The 19930-nt window shown below is 39.1% G+C and overlaps 1 protein-coding gene across 2 annotated transcripts; it reads right to left on the bottom strand.

Moving 5' to 3' along the window:
- Positions 1 to 4182: 4182 nt before the first annotated feature.
- Positions 4183 to 5387, bottom strand: LOC148879118 (early light-induced protein 1, chloroplastic-like). Of its 2 annotated transcripts, none has more exons than XM_088960518.1 (3): positions 5089 to 5387; positions 4883 to 4969; positions 4183 to 4767 (listed from the first exon to the last, which is right to left on the bottom strand). In XM_088960518.1, exons 1-3 carry the CDS (start codon positions 5245 to 5247, stop codon positions 4423 to 4425), a joined length of 591 nt encoding a protein of 196 aa, XP_088816644.1. In that variant the 5' UTR covers positions 5248 to 5387; the 3' UTR covers positions 4183 to 4422. The 2 variants fall into 2 exon arrangements, with proteins under 2 accessions (XP_088816644.1, XP_088816645.1); XM_088960519.1 differs by having other exon boundaries at positions 4883 to 4966.
- Between the last annotated feature and the right edge of the window lie 14543 nt (positions 5388 to 19930).

The raw sequence follows: 19930 nt of genomic DNA, 5'->3' as shown, positions 1-19930 counted from the left end.
ATACGTAAGACCTGATAACATCACCTCAAAATCGGTCTTAGGAGAAGTTGAAAGCATGTTCCTCCAGATTTAAAAAATTTCTGCAACCATTTTTATTTTTCTCCGAAAGAAATTGAGCCTGGACAACTCCCGTATTAGGGTGCTATAGCAGCTTGGATAGAGGGGTTCCTAATACATTCCCTTTCCCAATCCTTGGGATCCAAAATCTCTCGGTTGTGTCTTTTCCATGGAGGACAAAGTCACTATTAAAGACTGAAATCAAGCTTTTCAAACTTGAAAATGAGGACTCATTTCCTCTAAAATATGGGTGATGACTCCATCTTTTGAACCGATTATGAACTTCCTAGAGCTTACACATATCTTCTTAAACTATCTTTCCTACTTGTCAATAAGCCAATAACATGGACATCTCTTGGATTTTGAATGCCATTCACAAGGATCTAGCACCCAACATATTGTATGCAAACACAATGATGGTTGTTTAGAAGTACCTCAAGGAATGCTATTCCTTCAGTAATGTGCCACGTATTTATCACTTGCAACACTCTATTATGATGTTGTAGCAGAATAACCTATTGGTTGCCTCCTACCCTCAAGGGATATTGGGATGAATTGCTCACTTATTCCCCACTTCCCTCTTGTTCGCGTGCCGTAGCCACGGAGATCACCACTTAACACCAGAACCAACAACTCATATGCAATTTCTTGTGGATCTACATGTGACTTATTTGAGTGTCAAATTCCAGATCTAGATCTTAGATCCCTTGCCCACCATAGGAAAAGCATGGTCACTAGTGTTACAGGATAAAGCCCATTGTCTTATTCAAACACAAACTACCATCTCCCTTGACAAATGCAGCCTTAGTATCCAAGTTAGCTCCTACAACAAAAGTGGAACCCATTGGATCAACAAATGTTGGAGTTCACATCAACCCCCCACAACGTCCCACAGGACATCCTAGTCATGTATTGAAAACATCTCCCAATGATAAGTACAAAAAATAATGAGCATCATCAGGAGATGTTCCCATTACATGATTGGGATGTGCTGTGGGATGTTGTGGGGCACCCCCTTGTGGGGGGCTGATGTGAACTCCAAATGGTGCTACATGCAATAGAGCACCTAACTCCAAACACAAATGTTCATATTGCAATATCATCAACTCATCAACCATACAAAAGAAGTTTGTTACAAATTGAATGTGTACCCTCCACATCTCATGACTGGGTGACAAACATAAGGGAAGCAGTGAACAGTGACAACCTAAGGAAGACTTACTAGAATCCTACCAAAATATCATCACTCCACCACCACTTACTATGGAACAGCACAACCAACTTATCAATATTTTTCATGAGGTAAAAAGTGGATTGCCTATTGCAAATTTGGCAAGTATGGTTTCTCGCCACATAGCCTTCGTGTATGCATCCCATTGGGTGTATAAACTGGTGTCTCCTTACCATAGCTATAACTAAGGATTGGTTTGTATTTCAACTGGACATCAACAACACTTTCTTGCATGATGATTTAGATGAGGAGGTCTATATGCAAATTCCTTGGAGTAGCGTGTCTTCCATCTTTGCAATTCAATTTATGACCTTAAACAAGCTTTAAGTTCACTAATTTTGTTACTGCTTTAATCCATTATGGTTTCACTTAGTTCAAAGTTGATTGCACATTATTCACCAAATGCTTTGGCTCTTCCTTCACTATCGACTTCATCTATGTGGAGGAAATTGTAGTTGTTGGAAATGATCTAGCTCACATTACTAGCTTCAAATCCACGTTGCATTCATGGTTTCATCTCAAAGAATTGGGGCCATTGAAATTCTTTCTTGTTATGTCAATGAAAAACGTTTTATATTTTCTCTTAGATGCCTCTCTCATTGAATGCAAGCTTGCTTCCTTCCTTATGGAACAATGCAACCAACTAGACAGGGACCAAGGACCCTTCATGACCGAGCCCTCCATGTATCACCGCCACATGGGTCATCTCCAATATTTAATCATCACTGGGCCAGACAAAGTCTATGTTGTCAATCATCTTAGTCAATTTCTCAATGCACCTCGTAAAGCCCATTGGCAAGTAGCCTTGCGCATCCTACACTATGTGAAAGCCACTACAGCCGCCACAACATCCTTCTCTATGCTCATAGACACACATTCCACTCACCTTGAATACTTATAGCGAGAGTTATTTAGAGGTGTTAAGTGGGCCGTGCCAGGCCGGCATGGCACGGTTTGTGGGTGGCCCGTGCAAAGTGCGGGTTATGCCATGCTAGCTTGCGGGCTGTCACGGACCGTGCCGCCCTCCCCGGTGAAAATTTTGGGGGTCGGCTCAGTACGACCCATGACCCAGGCCCATGGGCCAAGGCTTGGGTCAAGTTGGGTCGTGCATTGGACGAAAGCTATTTATTTTAAAAAAATTGACAAAAAACTTAAAATTTTAATTTTATATGAATTCTGTGTATAAAATTGCTTATGATGTATATCCACATAACTGCCACTCTGAGTAGACTGTTCATGGGCCAGGTAGCCCAATGGGTTGGCTCGTCCCAACCTGCTATTAAGTCGGGCTTGGTCATAATTTTAGGGCCACGAGTTTGGGCTCGGGCCTAAAGCACTGGGATCGAATTATTTTTGGGCCAGGCTCGGGCTTTCTAAAAAAACCTGGGCTGAGCCTGAGCCTAACTTGATACAATACATTAAATAATAAAAAATATATTTTATTTAATAAAATATATATATATATATATATATATAATATTTTCTTTGATTTTCTCTTATTTTCCAAGTAATAGTGAGATGTTTGTTATTTTTGAGTTTTGAGAGTTTTTAATATAAATAAAACACTTTTTTATTGAATAAAAAAGAAAAAAAATTATGTTTTCAAATTTCTAACTAGGCTCGGGCTCGGGCCTGGGCTTCAGGTTTTATATGATGGCTGGGCTCGTGTTCAAGACTTAGGCCCGATGGTTGGGTTGGGCTCGGGCTCAGGCATGAGTGTATTTTGTCGATACATATACAAAACCCAGCCCGAACTTGGCCTGGCCCAGCCCATGAACATGTCTAACCCCGAGCCATATAAAACTCTCTCTCTCTCTCTCTCTCTCTCTCTCTCCCACGCTGTTATATACTTAGTGTAATCGTAAATATTTTAGGGCAAATTGCTGAAACCTCCCTAAAGTTTATGACCATTGATGAAGCATCCCTTGAAGTTTGGTAATTGCGATCACCTCCCCTGAACTTTTAACATAGTTGCAAATAAATCCCTTTTCATAGAATCTTCTAAAAGCATGAAAATGTCCAAAATACCTATATAGTTATTTTTGACTAAAATGTTGGTTTTCCAATTTTTTTCTTCATATGAATGGCTAGTCCAAAAGCCCCTCCAATCTATTTTTCTAAAATTGTTTTATTTTTCTAAATTTATCTTCATATCAATCGTTCAAAGTTAAAACTACAAATTTAAATTCTCACTTTTTTTTGTTGTTTATAAATTTTATATTATTGTTTCTGAGAAAACCAGCTTCAATAAAAATTGTATGGACATTTTAGACATTTTTGTACATCTTGTTAGAGAATTCTAAAGAGGTATAATTACATTAGATAGTTCAGGGGAGGTGATTGCCAAGCGCTTTCAGCTGAGATCAGCAACTTCTGGGGAGGTTTCAGCTAAGGTCGAATTTCACACTTTTTTCAATATTGGGTGTGGTTGTTGCGGCAATGCCCATGGGACTAGGCGCAATACACCATAGGGTGCACCGGGTAAACCTGTCTTTCCCCGGTTTGAACCCAATTCTTTCACCAAATTTTGAATGGCTTCGAGCCGACGAGCCCAAAGCCCGGCTGATGATAAAAGGTAGATGAGGCAGGTTTACTTCTGCATACAAATCGGATTTGATGATCAAAGACCGTACTCACAACTCTTTTGTAGGGTTGTCCTTTCTAGTCGTGTATTGGAAATATCTCTTTAAAAAATATATAAATATAAAAGATATTGCACGGCTGTAAATGGCTATGAAGAACGTTCTGTAAATAGTCTAAAAGACCAAATCCGATCTCTCGATCATAGGAGAGATGAATTGCATTCTGCCTCTTATGTTAGTCTTTGTAAACCAATCTAGATCGTTAAAATTTAAAAGCAGGGAGATCCAAATTGAAGATCAATACAAATGAAATTGGTAATGATAATTTCATTCATTGTAACTTTAATTAACTGCATAATGAAATTGAATACAAATGCCACATCTAAAGCTTCTTCTGTTACGTAATCTCACAATCATTCATACACTTCTTCTATGGTTTCTTTTTTCTACAAAGCATCAAGCAGCAAGCCAGCCTCATCAATAAATCAGCGGCAGGCCAAAGCCAAAGCCCAAAAAAAAAAGAATAAAAAGAAAAAGCCCAAAACTCAAGATCTAAATAAGGGCCCCACCCTTCACATATTCGGTGAAGACCAGTGCCACCAGGCCCAACATGGCGAACCTCCCGTTCCAGAGCTCTGCGTCGGACGTCATCAAACCCTTCGATTTCGACTGCACGTCGACTCCCTTGAACAACGGGATCAACGACGCAAGAGACAACACGGCCGTGGTCCCCAAGAACCATGTAAGCCCTCCGTTCGCCAATTGTGCCGCCACGTCGTCACCATTGGCCAGCTCCACTGCCATCGCAGCTACAAACCCGATCATCGCAAGCCTGCCGTTGATCCTCTCGGGTGCGGGCCCACTGAACGCCAGCACGTCTGTAAATTTGGTGCTGACCTGTAGTATGTATTAGCACAAACACGAAACAACCAGATCAAGATTAAAGCATGCGTCAGTCGGACGATGAAGCTAACTTCCAAACTCACGCGCATGGGCAATCATAGAAACTCACCTTCGGTGAAGCAGAAGGGAAGGTGGGCTGGGATGGTGACGGGGGAGCATTCACCGGCGATGACTTCTGCTCTTTCCGGCTTTCCTGCTACACCGACAAATAAACCAAAGATGTTAGGTGTTAGTGCTGGTGAACTAAAAGAAACGAAACCAGGGCCAAAGATTTAGCATATCTCTCAGCGACAAACGAGATGCCGGACTTATTACCTCAGCCATGCAGCGAACTTGCAGAGTGCACCCATTCTTTTGTTGGCGTGGGAAGTATGTAGAGGGGAAGACCATGCTTGATGGCCTGCATCTGTGACCGAGGCGCCCCACGGCCACGGGGTTCACCAAGATGGATTGCATGGATACTGAGCTCGCCATCTGAACGATGATCTCTTTGAGGAGGTTTGAATGAAAGCTAAATCGTCAGCACAAGAGTGAGAAACCGAGCGTTACGACTATCAGCTACGGCTAGCTTTCAAGTTTCAACCTGCTCGAGTAACAACCATGCACTTCGTCTTGCGAGAATATGGGAGAGGAAATGTTTATATAGAATCCGGGAGCAGCACGAATGGTGGAAGATAGAGTTCCACGTCACCGATCTGGGCCTTCCCATTTATTTGATGTATCGTGGATGGCTTTGGCTTCGCATGAAGTAAGTAGGTGACGTGGGTTCCACATATACCAGGAACCTCTATAGAAGATTCTGGAGAGTGGAGGGTCTCGAGGCCAAGAAAGTTCGAGGTTTTACGATTGTGCTTGCGTTGCGTTGGACCGTTGGGTAGATCGACCTTTTCCGGTAACATGTCATAAGTTCATAGAACGCCACGTAGTTGTAAAGATTTGTGATGGAGAGCTAAGTCGTAGAGCTTAGCCCAACTGCTAATTTCTCAGCCCAAGAAAACCATGTGTATTTTTAAGATCCAAGCTGGCACATACCTAGATGTTAGATGTGTAAATTGGGCCGTGTCAAGATACGGTACGATCGTGTGAACCGTGGGGTTATAAGTTCATGGGCAAGGATGGCACGGCATGGCCCACGGGCCAGTAATGGGCCGAGCACAACCCGCCCGACAAACTAGCCATCAGAGGATCCCAACGGTTAGAGATGTAGCGTAATCTGGCGATTCTCACGTGTCTGATGATTCGGACGCCGATTTGAATGCTTGCTTTGTCAGTAGCTGAGCTATACTAGGCCGAGCTAAGGTTGGTTGAGCTGAATGGTTCCACAAAAGTGGTAGAGTTAGAGTACCCGGGTTGTTTTTACTCAGGGTGGGCACTCTGATACTTAAGTCAGGGAATTGTGCTTGAGAGTTATTTAAGAGATAAAGAGAATGCGAGAGTTTGGGCGCGCCTACATTCTCAAGTGAAAATGAGTGCTTTATATAGACATTAGTGACCTGAGACCTATTGCAACGGAACTTAGGTTCTCACAAAGCCGTTTCCTTGAAGTGGGGAGAGTAATGGTGTCTATTACGTAATTTGCACAAGGGCTGAGGTCCGTCAAATTAACTCTGATGCATGCGATGCAGTAGGCCTGCCTAATGGTCGACTCATTAGTACTCTAGAGATCTAGGACTGGTAATGGATCTATGTGACAAGTCAACAAGCTCGCCTTGTAGGTTGCTGAAGGTACTTCTCGTAGCTCAGTCGGTCTCTGAAGTAGGTCGCTATTTGCTGAGACCTATTAGCCCACCTTGGCCGTGGTTTTCGAGGTCGGCTTGGGCGAGGTGTTACAGGCCAACCTGCCGAGGTGATCTACTTACTTAGCACTGAGGTGTCACTTAAAAGCCACATGTCGTGATGTAATTCAGAGGACCAAATTACCCCTCATCAATTGCCTCCCTCACTCCTAAGCCATCGTCAGCTCGGTGAAGGGAGTAGATCTCAATACAGTAATTGGTTTGATTGGTTCATAAGTCGCTCGACTCTCTCACCTGACCCGATTCGCGATAAGGCGAGACGACAGTAGAACTCAAATTTCAAATGGGTGCTCAATGGATGCACAAGATTTAATATTCAATTAGCCCGTGCACGGCAACGTCTTCTCGACCACTGATTTGCTGGTAGCGCACCTCAGCCGTTGATTTTTCTTCCTAGTGGACTATAAATATGGGGTCCCCACTAAGGTCCCACTCACACTGTTTTTGGCCTTTTCTTCTAAAGAGGAGGGTGGTCGATCAGAGGAGACTTCGATCGACGTGTTGCTGTCAGTTCACCTGCTGTAATCTTGTTCATCATTGGCACCGGCTTCCCTGTCTTTTTCCCTTGGTGTGTAATCTTCCTTTGTAAGTATGTCTTTCAATCCATCTAAGGGTAGGTTGCTAAGTTTCCCATGGGAGAGGGGGAGGAGTTCACCCCATGACGAGGAGGGTTTTCAGGCCAAGACTTCATCGTCTTAATCGAAGGCTGAGGTGGGTGCCAAGAGGAGGAGTCTCCCTTTGGTCCTACTGAGCTATCTGGAGAGTGAATGATCGAGCTGTATACCCTTTACCAAATCCCCAATGAGTTTGAATGTATCCAACCTGACCCCAACCATCTTCCCTGGAGTCACGGCCGAGACGAGGTCAGTGTCTTCGAAGAGGCGTTGGTCGCTGGTCTTCATTTTCCTTTACATCCTTTCATCCCTCAGTACTTTCTCATTATGGTGTCTCTTTAGGTTAGCTTCATCCCAATGCTAACCGAACTTTAGTAGGTTTGATTTCTTTAAGCCATCACCTCAACTATCCGTTGGATTTAGATATCTTTGTCGACCTGTGTATTATGAAGAAGGTCTCCAATGTGCCCTATTGCTTTTATCTTCCTTTTTACAAAGGTCACAACTTTTTAGATGGCTTTCCCTCGAAAGTCCAAGATAGGATGAATAGATATTTCTTCCTCCTTCATAGTACCAGTTGGAACATGGACACCATATGGCAGAGAGACTGCCGAAAATTCGATGTAGAGTTCGACGACGAGTTGTGATGTGAGTTCCAATGCCTTATGCACCGGAACTTTAACGTAGAAAATTTTTTGGCCGAGAATATGCTTATCCGGGCTGACTTGAGCCATATAGGTAGGTCAACCAACTTGCCTTTTGTACTTTGCTTTTCCTATTTATCCTTTAGCTTGGTTAATCTTTTTCCCGTTTTTTCAAATGTGGCGAGTATGGAATCACTTTTGGTGGAACCCAAGAAGAAGGCCTCAAGGAAAATATGAGGGTTGGTCGCTCATCGATGGAGGGCACCTCGGCCAGTGCCGAGGTGAGGTCATCGTCGTTTGCTCCACTTGTCATTGACCTAGAGGAGGGTGGCGACCCTATGAGTACCGACCAAGACTCTATGGGCCCTACTGCCTTTCAACCTCAGGTCAGCCAAGAGGAACGTGCTGCCATCCCTTGTACCTCCGGCATACCCCACTTTTTCCCGAACATTGATGTTTCTATACTCAACCGCCTTAACAACCTGTAAGTGGCCCTCCAGATGGGAAGAGGCATGCTGCTTTCGAAAGACGTGCGTTATTACTAGGGCTTGGACCCAACTGATGTTGGAGCTCAGATGACTCATTGTATCCTTTAGGTTTATCTTCCAGCCTTTTGAAGCTTTTATGTTTTTGTTATGTAGTTCTTGTGCTGATTATGATTTTCTTCTTTTGGTAGCCGAACACCATGGGGAATGTACTGCTGGATCAGGTCGCCTCAGGTTAGAGAGAGAGGCCTGAGTTGCAGTCTAGCGTCGATGCTCTGTAGTTTTAGATGCAAGGAATCCAGCTTAATGCCAAGGAAGACTATCGGCGATTTATCCAGTTGAGTGGGAAGATATAGTGCGAGTTTGATGAGGCCCGGGAGACCATTTCTGCCCCGGAGTGCCAACTAGAAGAGAGGCAGGCAAAGTATACAGAAGATATCTGCCGAGCAGAACTGGTAGCCAATGAACTTTCCATGACTCCCTTGAATATGCCTAGGAAAAAGTGGAGAACGTAGTCCCCGTAATGAGAAGGGGATTTAAGCTTTGTCGCCTCTACTTAAAGACTCTACATCTTGATTTTGACTTCAGCACTTTCTCTGTCAACGGCATGTCGAATGAGCTTGTTCTGCAGGTCGATAGGGAACCCTTGACTCCTGATGAAGATGAAGAGGTAGTTAGTGCAAAAGAAGGCGAGGAGATTGACGATGTCAATGATGAGCTGTGAGGCGGTGATGAAGGAAAGGTTAGCCTTGATGTTGGTTGTTTCCTTCTGTTGTTTCCAAGAGCATGTGTGCTCCTATAAGTTGATGTTTCTTGGGCCTGTGCATCCATATTATCAAACTTTTGTTATTGGATGATTTTCCTCTTTCTTTTCTCTCTTCTTTCTCTTCTTTTCTTTTAGTACTTCGACTACATACTTAATGCAATTCGCTTTGTTACTATACATGTATGATTTCTCTACTGATGAAAATTTTATATCTTAGACTTTGGCCGAGCTGCTAGTAAGTTGTCCAGCGTGCCTTAGTGTTAAAAAGCGATTTAGCATCACTTAGGCTTCTTTTAGCCAAGCTGCCGGGAGGTCAGCCTAGGTGCCTTAGTACTAAAAGCGATTTGGCATCCCTTATGTTTCTTTTATCCAAGCTGCTGGGAGGTCGGCCTGGGTGCCTTAGTGTTAAAAGCGATTTGGCATCCTATGTAGCTTAGAACTCTTCACAGATAGTATTTCTTTAATTTGTCTATGTTCCATGTGTGGTTTACCATCTTCCCCTCCAATGTTTTGAGCTTGTATGTGTTTCCATCGATAACTCTGAAGATTCTATAAGGGCTTTCCTAGTTCGTGCCAAACTTTTCCACACTGGGCTCAGGCACCATAATCTTCCTGAGTACTAAGTTGTCAATTCTAAATTGGCATTTCTTGACTCAGGCGTTATAGTAATGAGCCACTCGTTGCTGGTAAGCTGCGGTCTGAATGTAGGTGAGGTTTCAAACTTCTTCTATTAAGTCGAGGTTAGTCCGTAAATCGTCCCCATTAGTCTCTTCATCAAAAGTCTCGGACCATAAAGCTGGTACATCGATCTCTGTTGGTATCACGATTTCAATTCCATATGTCAGGTTGATGGGCGTTTCACCTGTCGCCATCTTGATGGTCGTTCGTTAGGCACATAACACGTTGGGTAGATCGTCCACCCACAAACCGTAGTCCAAATCTGCATACGATACTCCTTGGAAAGACGTTCTGAGCAGTAATGGTTACTAGCAGCTTGGTCTCTACCCACTTCATGAAATAGTCAACTGCTAGAACAAGGAATCTTCTCTACCCGGTTACAGGTGGGAAGGGGCCTAGTATGTCAATTCCCTATTGTGCAAACGGCCATGCACAAGTAAAATATTTCAGGTCGACGTATAGGACGTTGGCGTGTCGCTGACATTTATCGTGCTTGTGCACTAGTTGAATTGTGCTCATTTTCACTATAGGTCAGTAGTACCCTTGTCACAAGGCCTTTTGGGTGAGTGCCTTGCCCCCTAAGTGTCCTCCACAGAGTCTTTTATGAATTTTTCACAATACTTGGTCTACTTCAGCTCGGCGCAAGCAACGTAGGTAGGAGAGCATGAATGATCTTCTACATAGTTGCTTGCCCATGATTATGTATCAAGTTGCTTGTTGCTCTACCCTTTGTGTTGCGTTATGTTCCTTCGGAAGGGTCCCATGGCGTAGATAGTCAACGAGTGGATCCATCCAGCTCAATTCTGCTGTCATCATTGGGACGACCTCTTCTGTCACCTTTTTTATAGTCAGTGCGGTAGGTCTTCTACGTAAACTATCCCTATAGAGTCAATTGCACCAGCCAACATAGAGAGTGCATCGACAATAGTGCTTTTTTATCTCGGGATCTGTTGGATGTGCCAAGAGTGGAAGCTGGGCAGGAATTCCCTTACTTTGGCCAAGTAGGTCGACATGATGGGCTCCTGATCCTTATACTGTCAATTCACTAGGTTGACTACAAGTTGTAAGTCGCCGCACACTACAAGATGTATAGCCCCGACTTGTGACAGCCCGGTTATTAGTGCCTCATACTCGGCTTCATTGTTTTAAGCTCAGAATAAGAACCGGAGGACGTATTCCAACTTTATTTCACTAGGTCCATAAAGGATCAACCCAACCCCACACTAGTCGAGGCCTCCGAAGTGGTTGTTAACTTGACAACTTCAGAGGTCGGCGAGTTGAAGGTACACTTGGCAACAAGGCGATGCCTAGGCGATTTTTATAAGTCACCTTGCCCAACGCCCTAGTGTTTTTGTATTAAGCGCTCACCCATATATATGTTATATTATTTTTTTTGAATGTGCATATATCATTTTATTGGTTTGTTTTATCTTATTAGAATACACCCTATCGTATGTTATCATTTTTTTGTTAAAGTAATTCTCTTTTACATTAAAACTATGAAAGTTTCATTGGATTTGAGACTTTAAGTTTTGAACCGAGAGTTGAGAAGAGAAAATGATTACTGAGAAGTTTCCATTCTTCAGTCCAAGTAGCCCAAGACCTCTAGGTACGTTTTTTTCCTTGTTATTCTTCTTCTTCTTCTTGAAATATTTTTGGGATGAAACAAGGGCTCCGCCTCCTCCTCCTTCCTAAAATCAGGTACTCCTTCTTTCTTACTTTTAACAGTCTTCTTCTATTTTTTTAAGCCTGAAACAAGGTCTCCACCCCCTTAAACATAACCCACATCGTCCTCTTGGACAACTTATGTTGGGAACAAAACAAGGGCTCCGCCCCCTTATTTTTCACTATTTTCTTATCTATAATCCCCCATTTTTGTTGGCCTGGATGCTAGCTATGGCATTTTATGTTTTATTCGAATGCTTTTATTGCTAAAGTAGCTTAAGAGGGGTACAATATATTTTATACTTTCAAATTCCATCGCCTAGGCGTTGCCTAGATGCCCACCTAGTCGGCTGGGAAACTGAGCATCTTGTGGTCACCTAGGCGCCTTGGTAACTATGCTCGGCAATGAAATTTGCCAGGACTTGTGCCTTAGTTACTAGTCGCTACTCGTATCGGATATCATATTCACCGAGTTTGATCGCCCACTTCGTAAGTTTTCCTAAGACCTTAGGCTTCTGAATGATTTCCCTAAGAGGACGATCGGTCAAGATCACGATGGTGAGTGTGGAAATAGGGCCTTAACTTTCGAACTACTAACACTAAAGCAAAGACCAATCAATGTCCGGGTATCTAGTCTCGACAGCATGCAGTACTTTATTTATATAATAAACTGGTCATTGTACTTTTTCTACTTCTCTAATTAGGACTGAGCTGACTACCTCGACACTCACAGAGAGGTAGAGCTTGAGCTCATCCTCAGTCTTAGGTTCGGTCAATAAATGTGGCGAACTTAAATACATTTTTAGCTCGTTGAAGGTGAGTTGAGCGAGCAAAGCGAGCTCACCTCCGATTCGACAAGACCCTCCCTTTCAACTAATGTTATGCATCTTTACTCTTTTTAATATAAAAGAATTTTATTAAAAATAAAGAAAAAATGAGATCCCCCCTTCCTCTTTATCCTCCTCCTAGTCCCCCTCCTCTTAAGGAGGTTTATGCCTCCTTGTGTTTAGGGGGGCTTACGCCTCCTACGTCCTAAACTACGCCTCACACCTCTAGGTAGTAGAATGCCTTGCATCACGTCTTCACGTTTTAAAACATTGGTTACAACTTATAACAAGAAAAACCACTAAAGTGAAGCTTTAGTTACTTGAGCCAAGTTTTTTATACTGCAGCAATTTCTTACCTAATTTCACATTTTGTTTGAAGAAAGGTAAATAAGAAGCTTCATCAACATCATGAATTAAAACGTGGTTTGCAGTTATGTGATAATTTTAACTGTATAAAGCCAATCTTTTAGAAACCTGAGGTGTTGAACCTTCAAACCTACCTTAACTTAACACAACCTTCATCCAATACACTTAACCCAAACCCTAAACTAACCTATTTGAACACAAACTCCTTTATTGATGCCCATTTTCAAACTAGGACTTTTGTTTCTCATCACACTTCATACTTTCTCAATTCCATTGATTGCAGTATCACCATCACTTCTTTTGTTATGCCTTACTTTATTATCAAGACCTTAACCCTAGTAAAACCTAATTTTAAATCACACATTTACTAAATTCATACAATGTCCAACCCCATTTGGATAAGTTGGATTAAAGTTGATCCCAACCTATAGAGAAAACACATAGCACAATTTCCAGAAAAAAAAAATCTTGTCCTGCCCCTTTCCATTAACCAATCAGAAAAGAATGTTAGCCTAGTGCTCAAAATATAAAGAATCACCTTACTTGAATTATACAAAACGAGCAAAGACATTTACCTTTCCTACCAGGACTTCATTGGCATTGGCTCCATAAACATCAGCTGTGTCAAAAAATGTGATTCCTTTACTAAAAGCATCCTTGATTATTGAAATACCAATCTCCTCAGAGACAGGAGCATTGTAGATTCCAGTTAGGCCCATACAGCCAAACCCCAAATTTGAGATCTATAAAAGAAAAATTAATTAGAAAAAAAACATTTATTAAATACTTTGCATAGTGAGCAGGATAATTTCAAATCCCTCCCCCACAATACAAACGGAGCACAACAATCATTCCCCAAGAAATATTTGTATTAGAAAGTAAAATGCCCATGGTGGCAACTCTAAGGCCCGTTCATTTACCGGTAAATAAGTTTGGGAAAATTGATCAATGGGTATCTTTTTCCCATTGACCAACTTTACAATGTTCTTTTAGCATTTACTAATGGGCCCTACGGTAAAGTAAACTCCACTTACCTAAGTAAAACTTACCCATCTCTTAGGTAGGTAAGTAACTTTCCCACCTAGGGGGAATTTTATAAAGCATAATGGGACAACTTTTCCCATTTTTATATTAGCTTTCTATGGATAAAAATGTCATTTTGTTACTTACCTAAAAATCCTGAAAATCAATAGAACATGGGCAAGTGCACTTACCTCGCTTAACAAATCCTCTGCACCGCACGGGTCCCCACTAGCATCTCTCTCTCTCTCTCTCTCTCTCTCTCCCCTTCCCACCACTCCTATTAAGCAAACTCATCACTCTCTATCTCCATTTTCTAATTAGCTCAATATATTTTACCTAAAATCTCTCTCTCTACAACTCATGTTTCGCACTCTCTCTACCCAAATAACCGCTCTCCTTAATTATCTCAACTCATCTCTCTCTCTCTCTCTCTTCATTCTTATCCTATTGACACATCTCCTTAATAAAAACATTACTGAAATCTCTCTCCTTAATAAAAACATTACTAAAATCTCTATTTATCCTCACTCTCCTAAAACCCCTCCACACTCCTAATTTATTATTCTTAAGACAAGTCCGGATTTCCTGCACTTCCCGACTTGCACATTTTCCTACACATCCTATCATAGTGTGCCAGGTCAGCCTCATACTATTAAATTCTTACACATGCGAACTGATTAACAAATGCTGTGAGAACTTCCATTTCTTTTCTTTTTATTTTTTAAATACTAAAAACATTAAAACAGAAAAAAAAAAAGAAAAAACCTTTTCTCCTTCACTAATGGTTATACTAATGGTTATGAGGATGATTTCTCTAATCTCTCTTTCTACAATGGAGGAGAAACAAAGTAAAATCTGTTTCTAATATGCAACAAAAGGCAAACAACAAAATTTGTTGTTTATTTACATCATTACATGTTTCCTTTCTTCATTTACCTCTATAACAGGAGAAGCAATGAGATCACCGATATATTTCTGTGCATAATACTTTGAAGGGTGTCTCCTCTAGTGGAAACAAAATCTAGCCTGAACTTTCTAAACAACCACAACAGAGAGCCTCTCATCATGTGATTTTACTTTACGCTTGGTTTGGGTTTCGTCAGGGCTTCTATATTCGGCCAAGACTCTCTCTCTCTCTCTCTCTCTCTCACTCACTCACTCACTCACTATTCGATCCATTTAACTAAAGTGATGTGGTTTATTGGATCGTATGATTTTGTTTTCATTAATCCAACCCAGATATGACCCGTTTACATTAAATGGTATATTACCCATTGTTTTAATAATTTTATTTTACTAAAATAAATTAATTATTTTCGTGAATAATTAAAAATTCCCAAACAACATTACTATTTAATAATTAATAATTTTCATTTTAGTAATATTTTTGGGATCAATTACTAATATTGTCAACAATTTACTAATAGTTTACCAAAATTAATTAACTCTTTTCAGAATTAATTGAAAAATACCAAAATTCACTTAAAATTTATTATTTATATCCATGATTTATTAAAAGTTTCCAAAATTTAATACCAAAATATATTACTATTTTTTTGAAACTAATATTATTAATATATTATTAAATTCATGATTAATTAATTGGTGATATATTACCAACAAATTAATTAGTAATATTTTTATAAAGTAAGAATTATAAAATTTATTAATTCATAATTAAGAATTATTAACTATAATTAGAAATTTATGGGAAAATTCCTAATTAATGCCATGAACTTTAGGGGTTGTGCCAAGTCAGTCCCCGAATTTCAAAGTGTGTCTATGCAATAACTCAAACTTTCAGAATGTGTCTAATAGGTCCCTTTTATTAACAGTCCGTCAGTTATTTGCATCATGTGATAACATGTGCCACTTGAAATTTTTAAAATATCAAAACTAACCTTGAAAGAAGACATTGTTCATTGTCTTCTACCTTGAGACCAAAGAGCTACACCATTGCTACGATGGTGCCGAAAACTAGCCAAGTTCCAGGAATGGCTAAAACCACAATTGCTATGGTTTCTTGTATATTCTTTAATTTTTTTTTTAATTTTATGTAGCTGATGAAAATTTCCTGTATAATCTAAAATCGATCTTGGATTGTTGCTGCAACCTTTCTATCTAAGCTAGGATGCAGGGTGGAATGACAATGTAGTTTATTGGAATCAAGATTTAAATGGAAGGAGTTTTGTTTAAATTGGTTTATGTGGAAGTGGAAGATAAAGAAAATTAGATGACAAATGATGGGTAGTTCTGGCATTTCCAAAATTAACTAATGGACTATTAATGGCAAGGACCTATTAAACACATTTTGAAAGTTCAAGTATTGCATAGATACATTTTGAAGTTTGGGGACTAACTTGACATGACCCCTAAAGTTCAGGTTACTAATAAGGAATTTTCCCTAAAATTTATTAATATTTTTTAACTATTAATTACAAAACTTAAAAATAATTATTTATTTTTTTGAATAATTAAAAAATACCATAAAATCTTAATATTCTTAATAATTAATATTACTATTAGTAACTATAAATTAAAATTAGTGCTATTAATTACTAACGGGACCTTACGATGCATGAGATTTGTTAAAAGAATTTGAGGCAAAAGGAGCTAGGGGTGTACCTTGGGTTGGGTGGACCTAACTCGAGCCCGATCCAGTTCAACTCAAGCTTCTACACAAGTTGGGCTTGAGTTTTTGAACTTCAAGCTGGGTTTAGGCCAAAAAACTTAAGCTAACCTAAAATCAGGTTGGGTTTGGGTTAAGGCCTCGGGTAGTTTAATCTTGACCTAACCCAATTGGAGACTGTTCCAACATTTTATGATTTATACCTAGAAATTAGGCTATAAAGCTCAATACACCCAAGATCAACTCGAGCCCAAGATGTCAGGTTAAGCTTAGGTTGGGCCTAAGTTAGTAAACTCGGACCTGGGTTAGAAAATAAATTATCAATAATTATTGTCATTCTATTTTTGTTATATATTAGTAAATTATCAGTAATTATTGATAATTTCTAGTAATTTTTCTCTTACCAACCTAGGCCTAACCCGAGCTTTAACCCAACATCTTGAGATGGGCTTGGGATTGGACATGTCAAGCTTTGTTCTAGGTAGAATATATTGATAATATGTAGACATGTATATCAAAAAATGTTGGGCAGCCTCAAATTGGTCAAATTGGGCTCGAGCTACCCAAGGCCCCAACCTAAGTCCAACCAGAGTTTTTTTGGCTTAAGCCCAACTTGAAGTTGAAAACTCAAGCCCAACCTATGCAAAATCTTTGGCTGAGTTGGGTTGGGCTCAAGATAGTTCTACTCAAGCTACGCCCCTATCTCCTTTTGCCTCAAGTTCTTTTAATAAAGTCTGTGCACCGTATGGGTCCCCACTAGTAAAATAATATAAAGATAGTTTGGGGTTTTTTAAATGGTTTAATGTAATATTCCATGAAATTAACTTACAAAATGCCAACAACAGGGCAAAGTTTTGTAAACTAGAAGTTCATGGGATTCTTTGCCACAAAACAAAGTTTGGGGCTAAGTGCCACTGTCCCTTAAGCTTAGTTTGGGAAGAATATAAACACATGTATATACAAGGTTTATAAATACAGTTAGGTTTTTCACTTTACATATTTATATTTACACTAGCTAATTCCGTGCAGTTGGAATAAGGAATGGATGATGATGATGATGATGATGATATTTTTTATTTACACTCCTTCCAAATTGAGACTTAAGCACAAGACTTAAACCTATGACTTTTTGCTAAACTAACACTATAGGTGTAAATGGATTGAATTCAAGTCAAATAAGGTAATATCTGAATTAGAATATGATTAGAAATTTTGATATTTGAATTCGATTCGATACTCGATGGATATTGAAAATTAATATTCGAATTCTATTAAATATTCGGATATTCAATTCAATTAAAATTCAACCAATTAATTATTTTAGGTAATTAATAAATATATAAATATATAAATTGTTTACATAATTTATTTATTGTATATATAAATTATAAAAAACATTCAAATATTATATATATATATATATATATATATATATATATATATATATATATATATATATATTGTATAAAAGTTAAATAATCAGTCGAATTCAGATATTTATCGAATCGAGTTAGGTCGTATCCAAGTTCGAATCCGATTAGCTAATCGGTATGAATAGGATATCCAAATTCAACCAATTACAATATTCGAATTATCTGCATTCGGTTTGATTATGTAGAATCTCAATTTTGAAATCAGATTTTTGAATACCGTTGACACCCCTAACTAACACTATTCAAACTTTCTTTTTATTAACATATATCGTGAGGCTCATGCATATGGTGTATATCCATGTAATCACTACCATGAGGCTCATGCATATCCCATGCAAACCAACTAAGTTTGGTTACTTGCTTGTTTAGAACCTTCTCTCTCTCTCTCATCTCCCTCTTTATGTACCCATTATAAAAATATTGTATTAACATATATATAAATATATATATATATATATATATATATATATATATATATATATATATATATATATAATACATTTCATAATTCACATGGTATCAAAGAAAGATAACACTACTCCAGGTTTGATCATGGCGTCAATTGTTACCCCACATGATAGCATCACCAAAACCTCTTCCTTAGTCGATGATATCAAGAGCCCATATTTCCTTCATCACTTGGATGGTGTTTTGTATCGACATAGCTTTTTAGAGCTACAATGTCAATTCAGCATCATAGTTGTGTTTAATAAAAAAACAAAAAAAAGTTATATGGTTGAGCCATTTATCAAACAAACGGCTTTCTTGAAAATCATGAGAGTTGTTTATAAAAAAAAAGCCAAATATGACATTTTTTATTTTCAAGACTGTTTTTTACTGTTTGGTTTATATGGTGCTTAATGGCGTTAAGGTGTAAAAAATCGTACAAAATGTTTAAAGCAGATTTTGTCTCATTTTCAAGACAAAATTGTACAAAATGTTCATTTTATAAATGCCATCTATACCAAACAACCGCTTATGTACTAACCTTGTCACATCCCTCTTGACCATATATTTCTCAGATAAGAACCATTCACTTGACTCCTCACCCTAATCCATGCTTACCTACCAAATTGTAGCTCAAAATTCACCTGTTTGATCCACCATCAAGCTTAGATCCTATTTCAACAACTCATTAATTAAATTCTACCATTCATCATGCCAACTTCACATGACCAATCAAACATCACCACTATGTTTAGAGACTCAGAAATCCCCACCATGTCAAATTTCACTACCAAACACCTCCATTGGACCATTGAAAAAATCAGATTCCATTTCGGGCCCTCTCGTTGATTAGAAAACCATAAGCTAAGACATCGATTTGATCTAAATCAATCAATCTATACCTCTGATCATGGATCCATCACTTCCATTAGATTCAAGATGTTCATAAGTTCCAACCCACCAAATTTCATACCAAAATTTCCCTATTTAACCCTTTTATAAAAAAAATTATTTTAACAAATCTTGCTTGTCTGAACATGTCATTCATAAATCTCAATTATCCCAAACCCATTTGATCAATCAAGCATCATAACTATGTTCAGAGACCCAAAAAACCCTATCACATCAAATTTTACATAATTCACCCATTTGACCATTAAACTAGAAAGATACTATTCTGACGCATTATATTAAATTGCCACATCATCTGTTCCAACCTGAATCCTCAAAAGGGTGATAGATAATTTCAGACCCATTAGAACACCTAGACCAATGAATTTGAGACTAATAGGCTTAAAAAACTCAAAATACCAAATAAACCCCACTTAAAGCTAAAAAAAAAGAGAACCACATTTAAAAGTTGATCAAATTTACATTTTCTTCCACTGACAACCCAAATACGAGACTGCCATGATAAGCATGTATTAAGCTCCCACTGGAAGCACAAAACCCATGAAAGTCACCCCCGAATCAAAGAAAATGTTTCACCAAATAGGAAAGCTTGACTGTACATCTTTTTCTTTGAAGAATTTTTGACTATTTATGTGAAAAACCTCTATTTAATCCTAAGCATTGTAGCTGAGCGAATTCAAACTTATCCTTCCTCCCTTTCTCTATAAATACTAATCTAATTCAAAACCAAGTGGGGGGAGACCAGAGAGAAAAAGAGAAAGGAAGGGGGATTGAAGAGAGAAAACTTGAGGGAGGTCCCTAGAGAGAAAAAGAGAGAGAAAAGAGAGCTTTGTCCTATCCCATATACTGCTTATTGTTCACCTGAAATTCAG

The sequence above is a fragment of the Nelumbo lutea genome, chromosome 1, assembly GCF_056320005.1.
Source record: "Nelumbo lutea isolate HS-2025 chromosome 1, American lotus-T2T, whole genome shotgun sequence".
Taxonomy (NCBI): domain Eukaryota; kingdom Viridiplantae; phylum Streptophyta; class Magnoliopsida; order Proteales; family Nelumbonaceae; genus Nelumbo; species Nelumbo lutea.
This window is presented reverse-complemented; position numbering and strand designations above follow the sequence as displayed.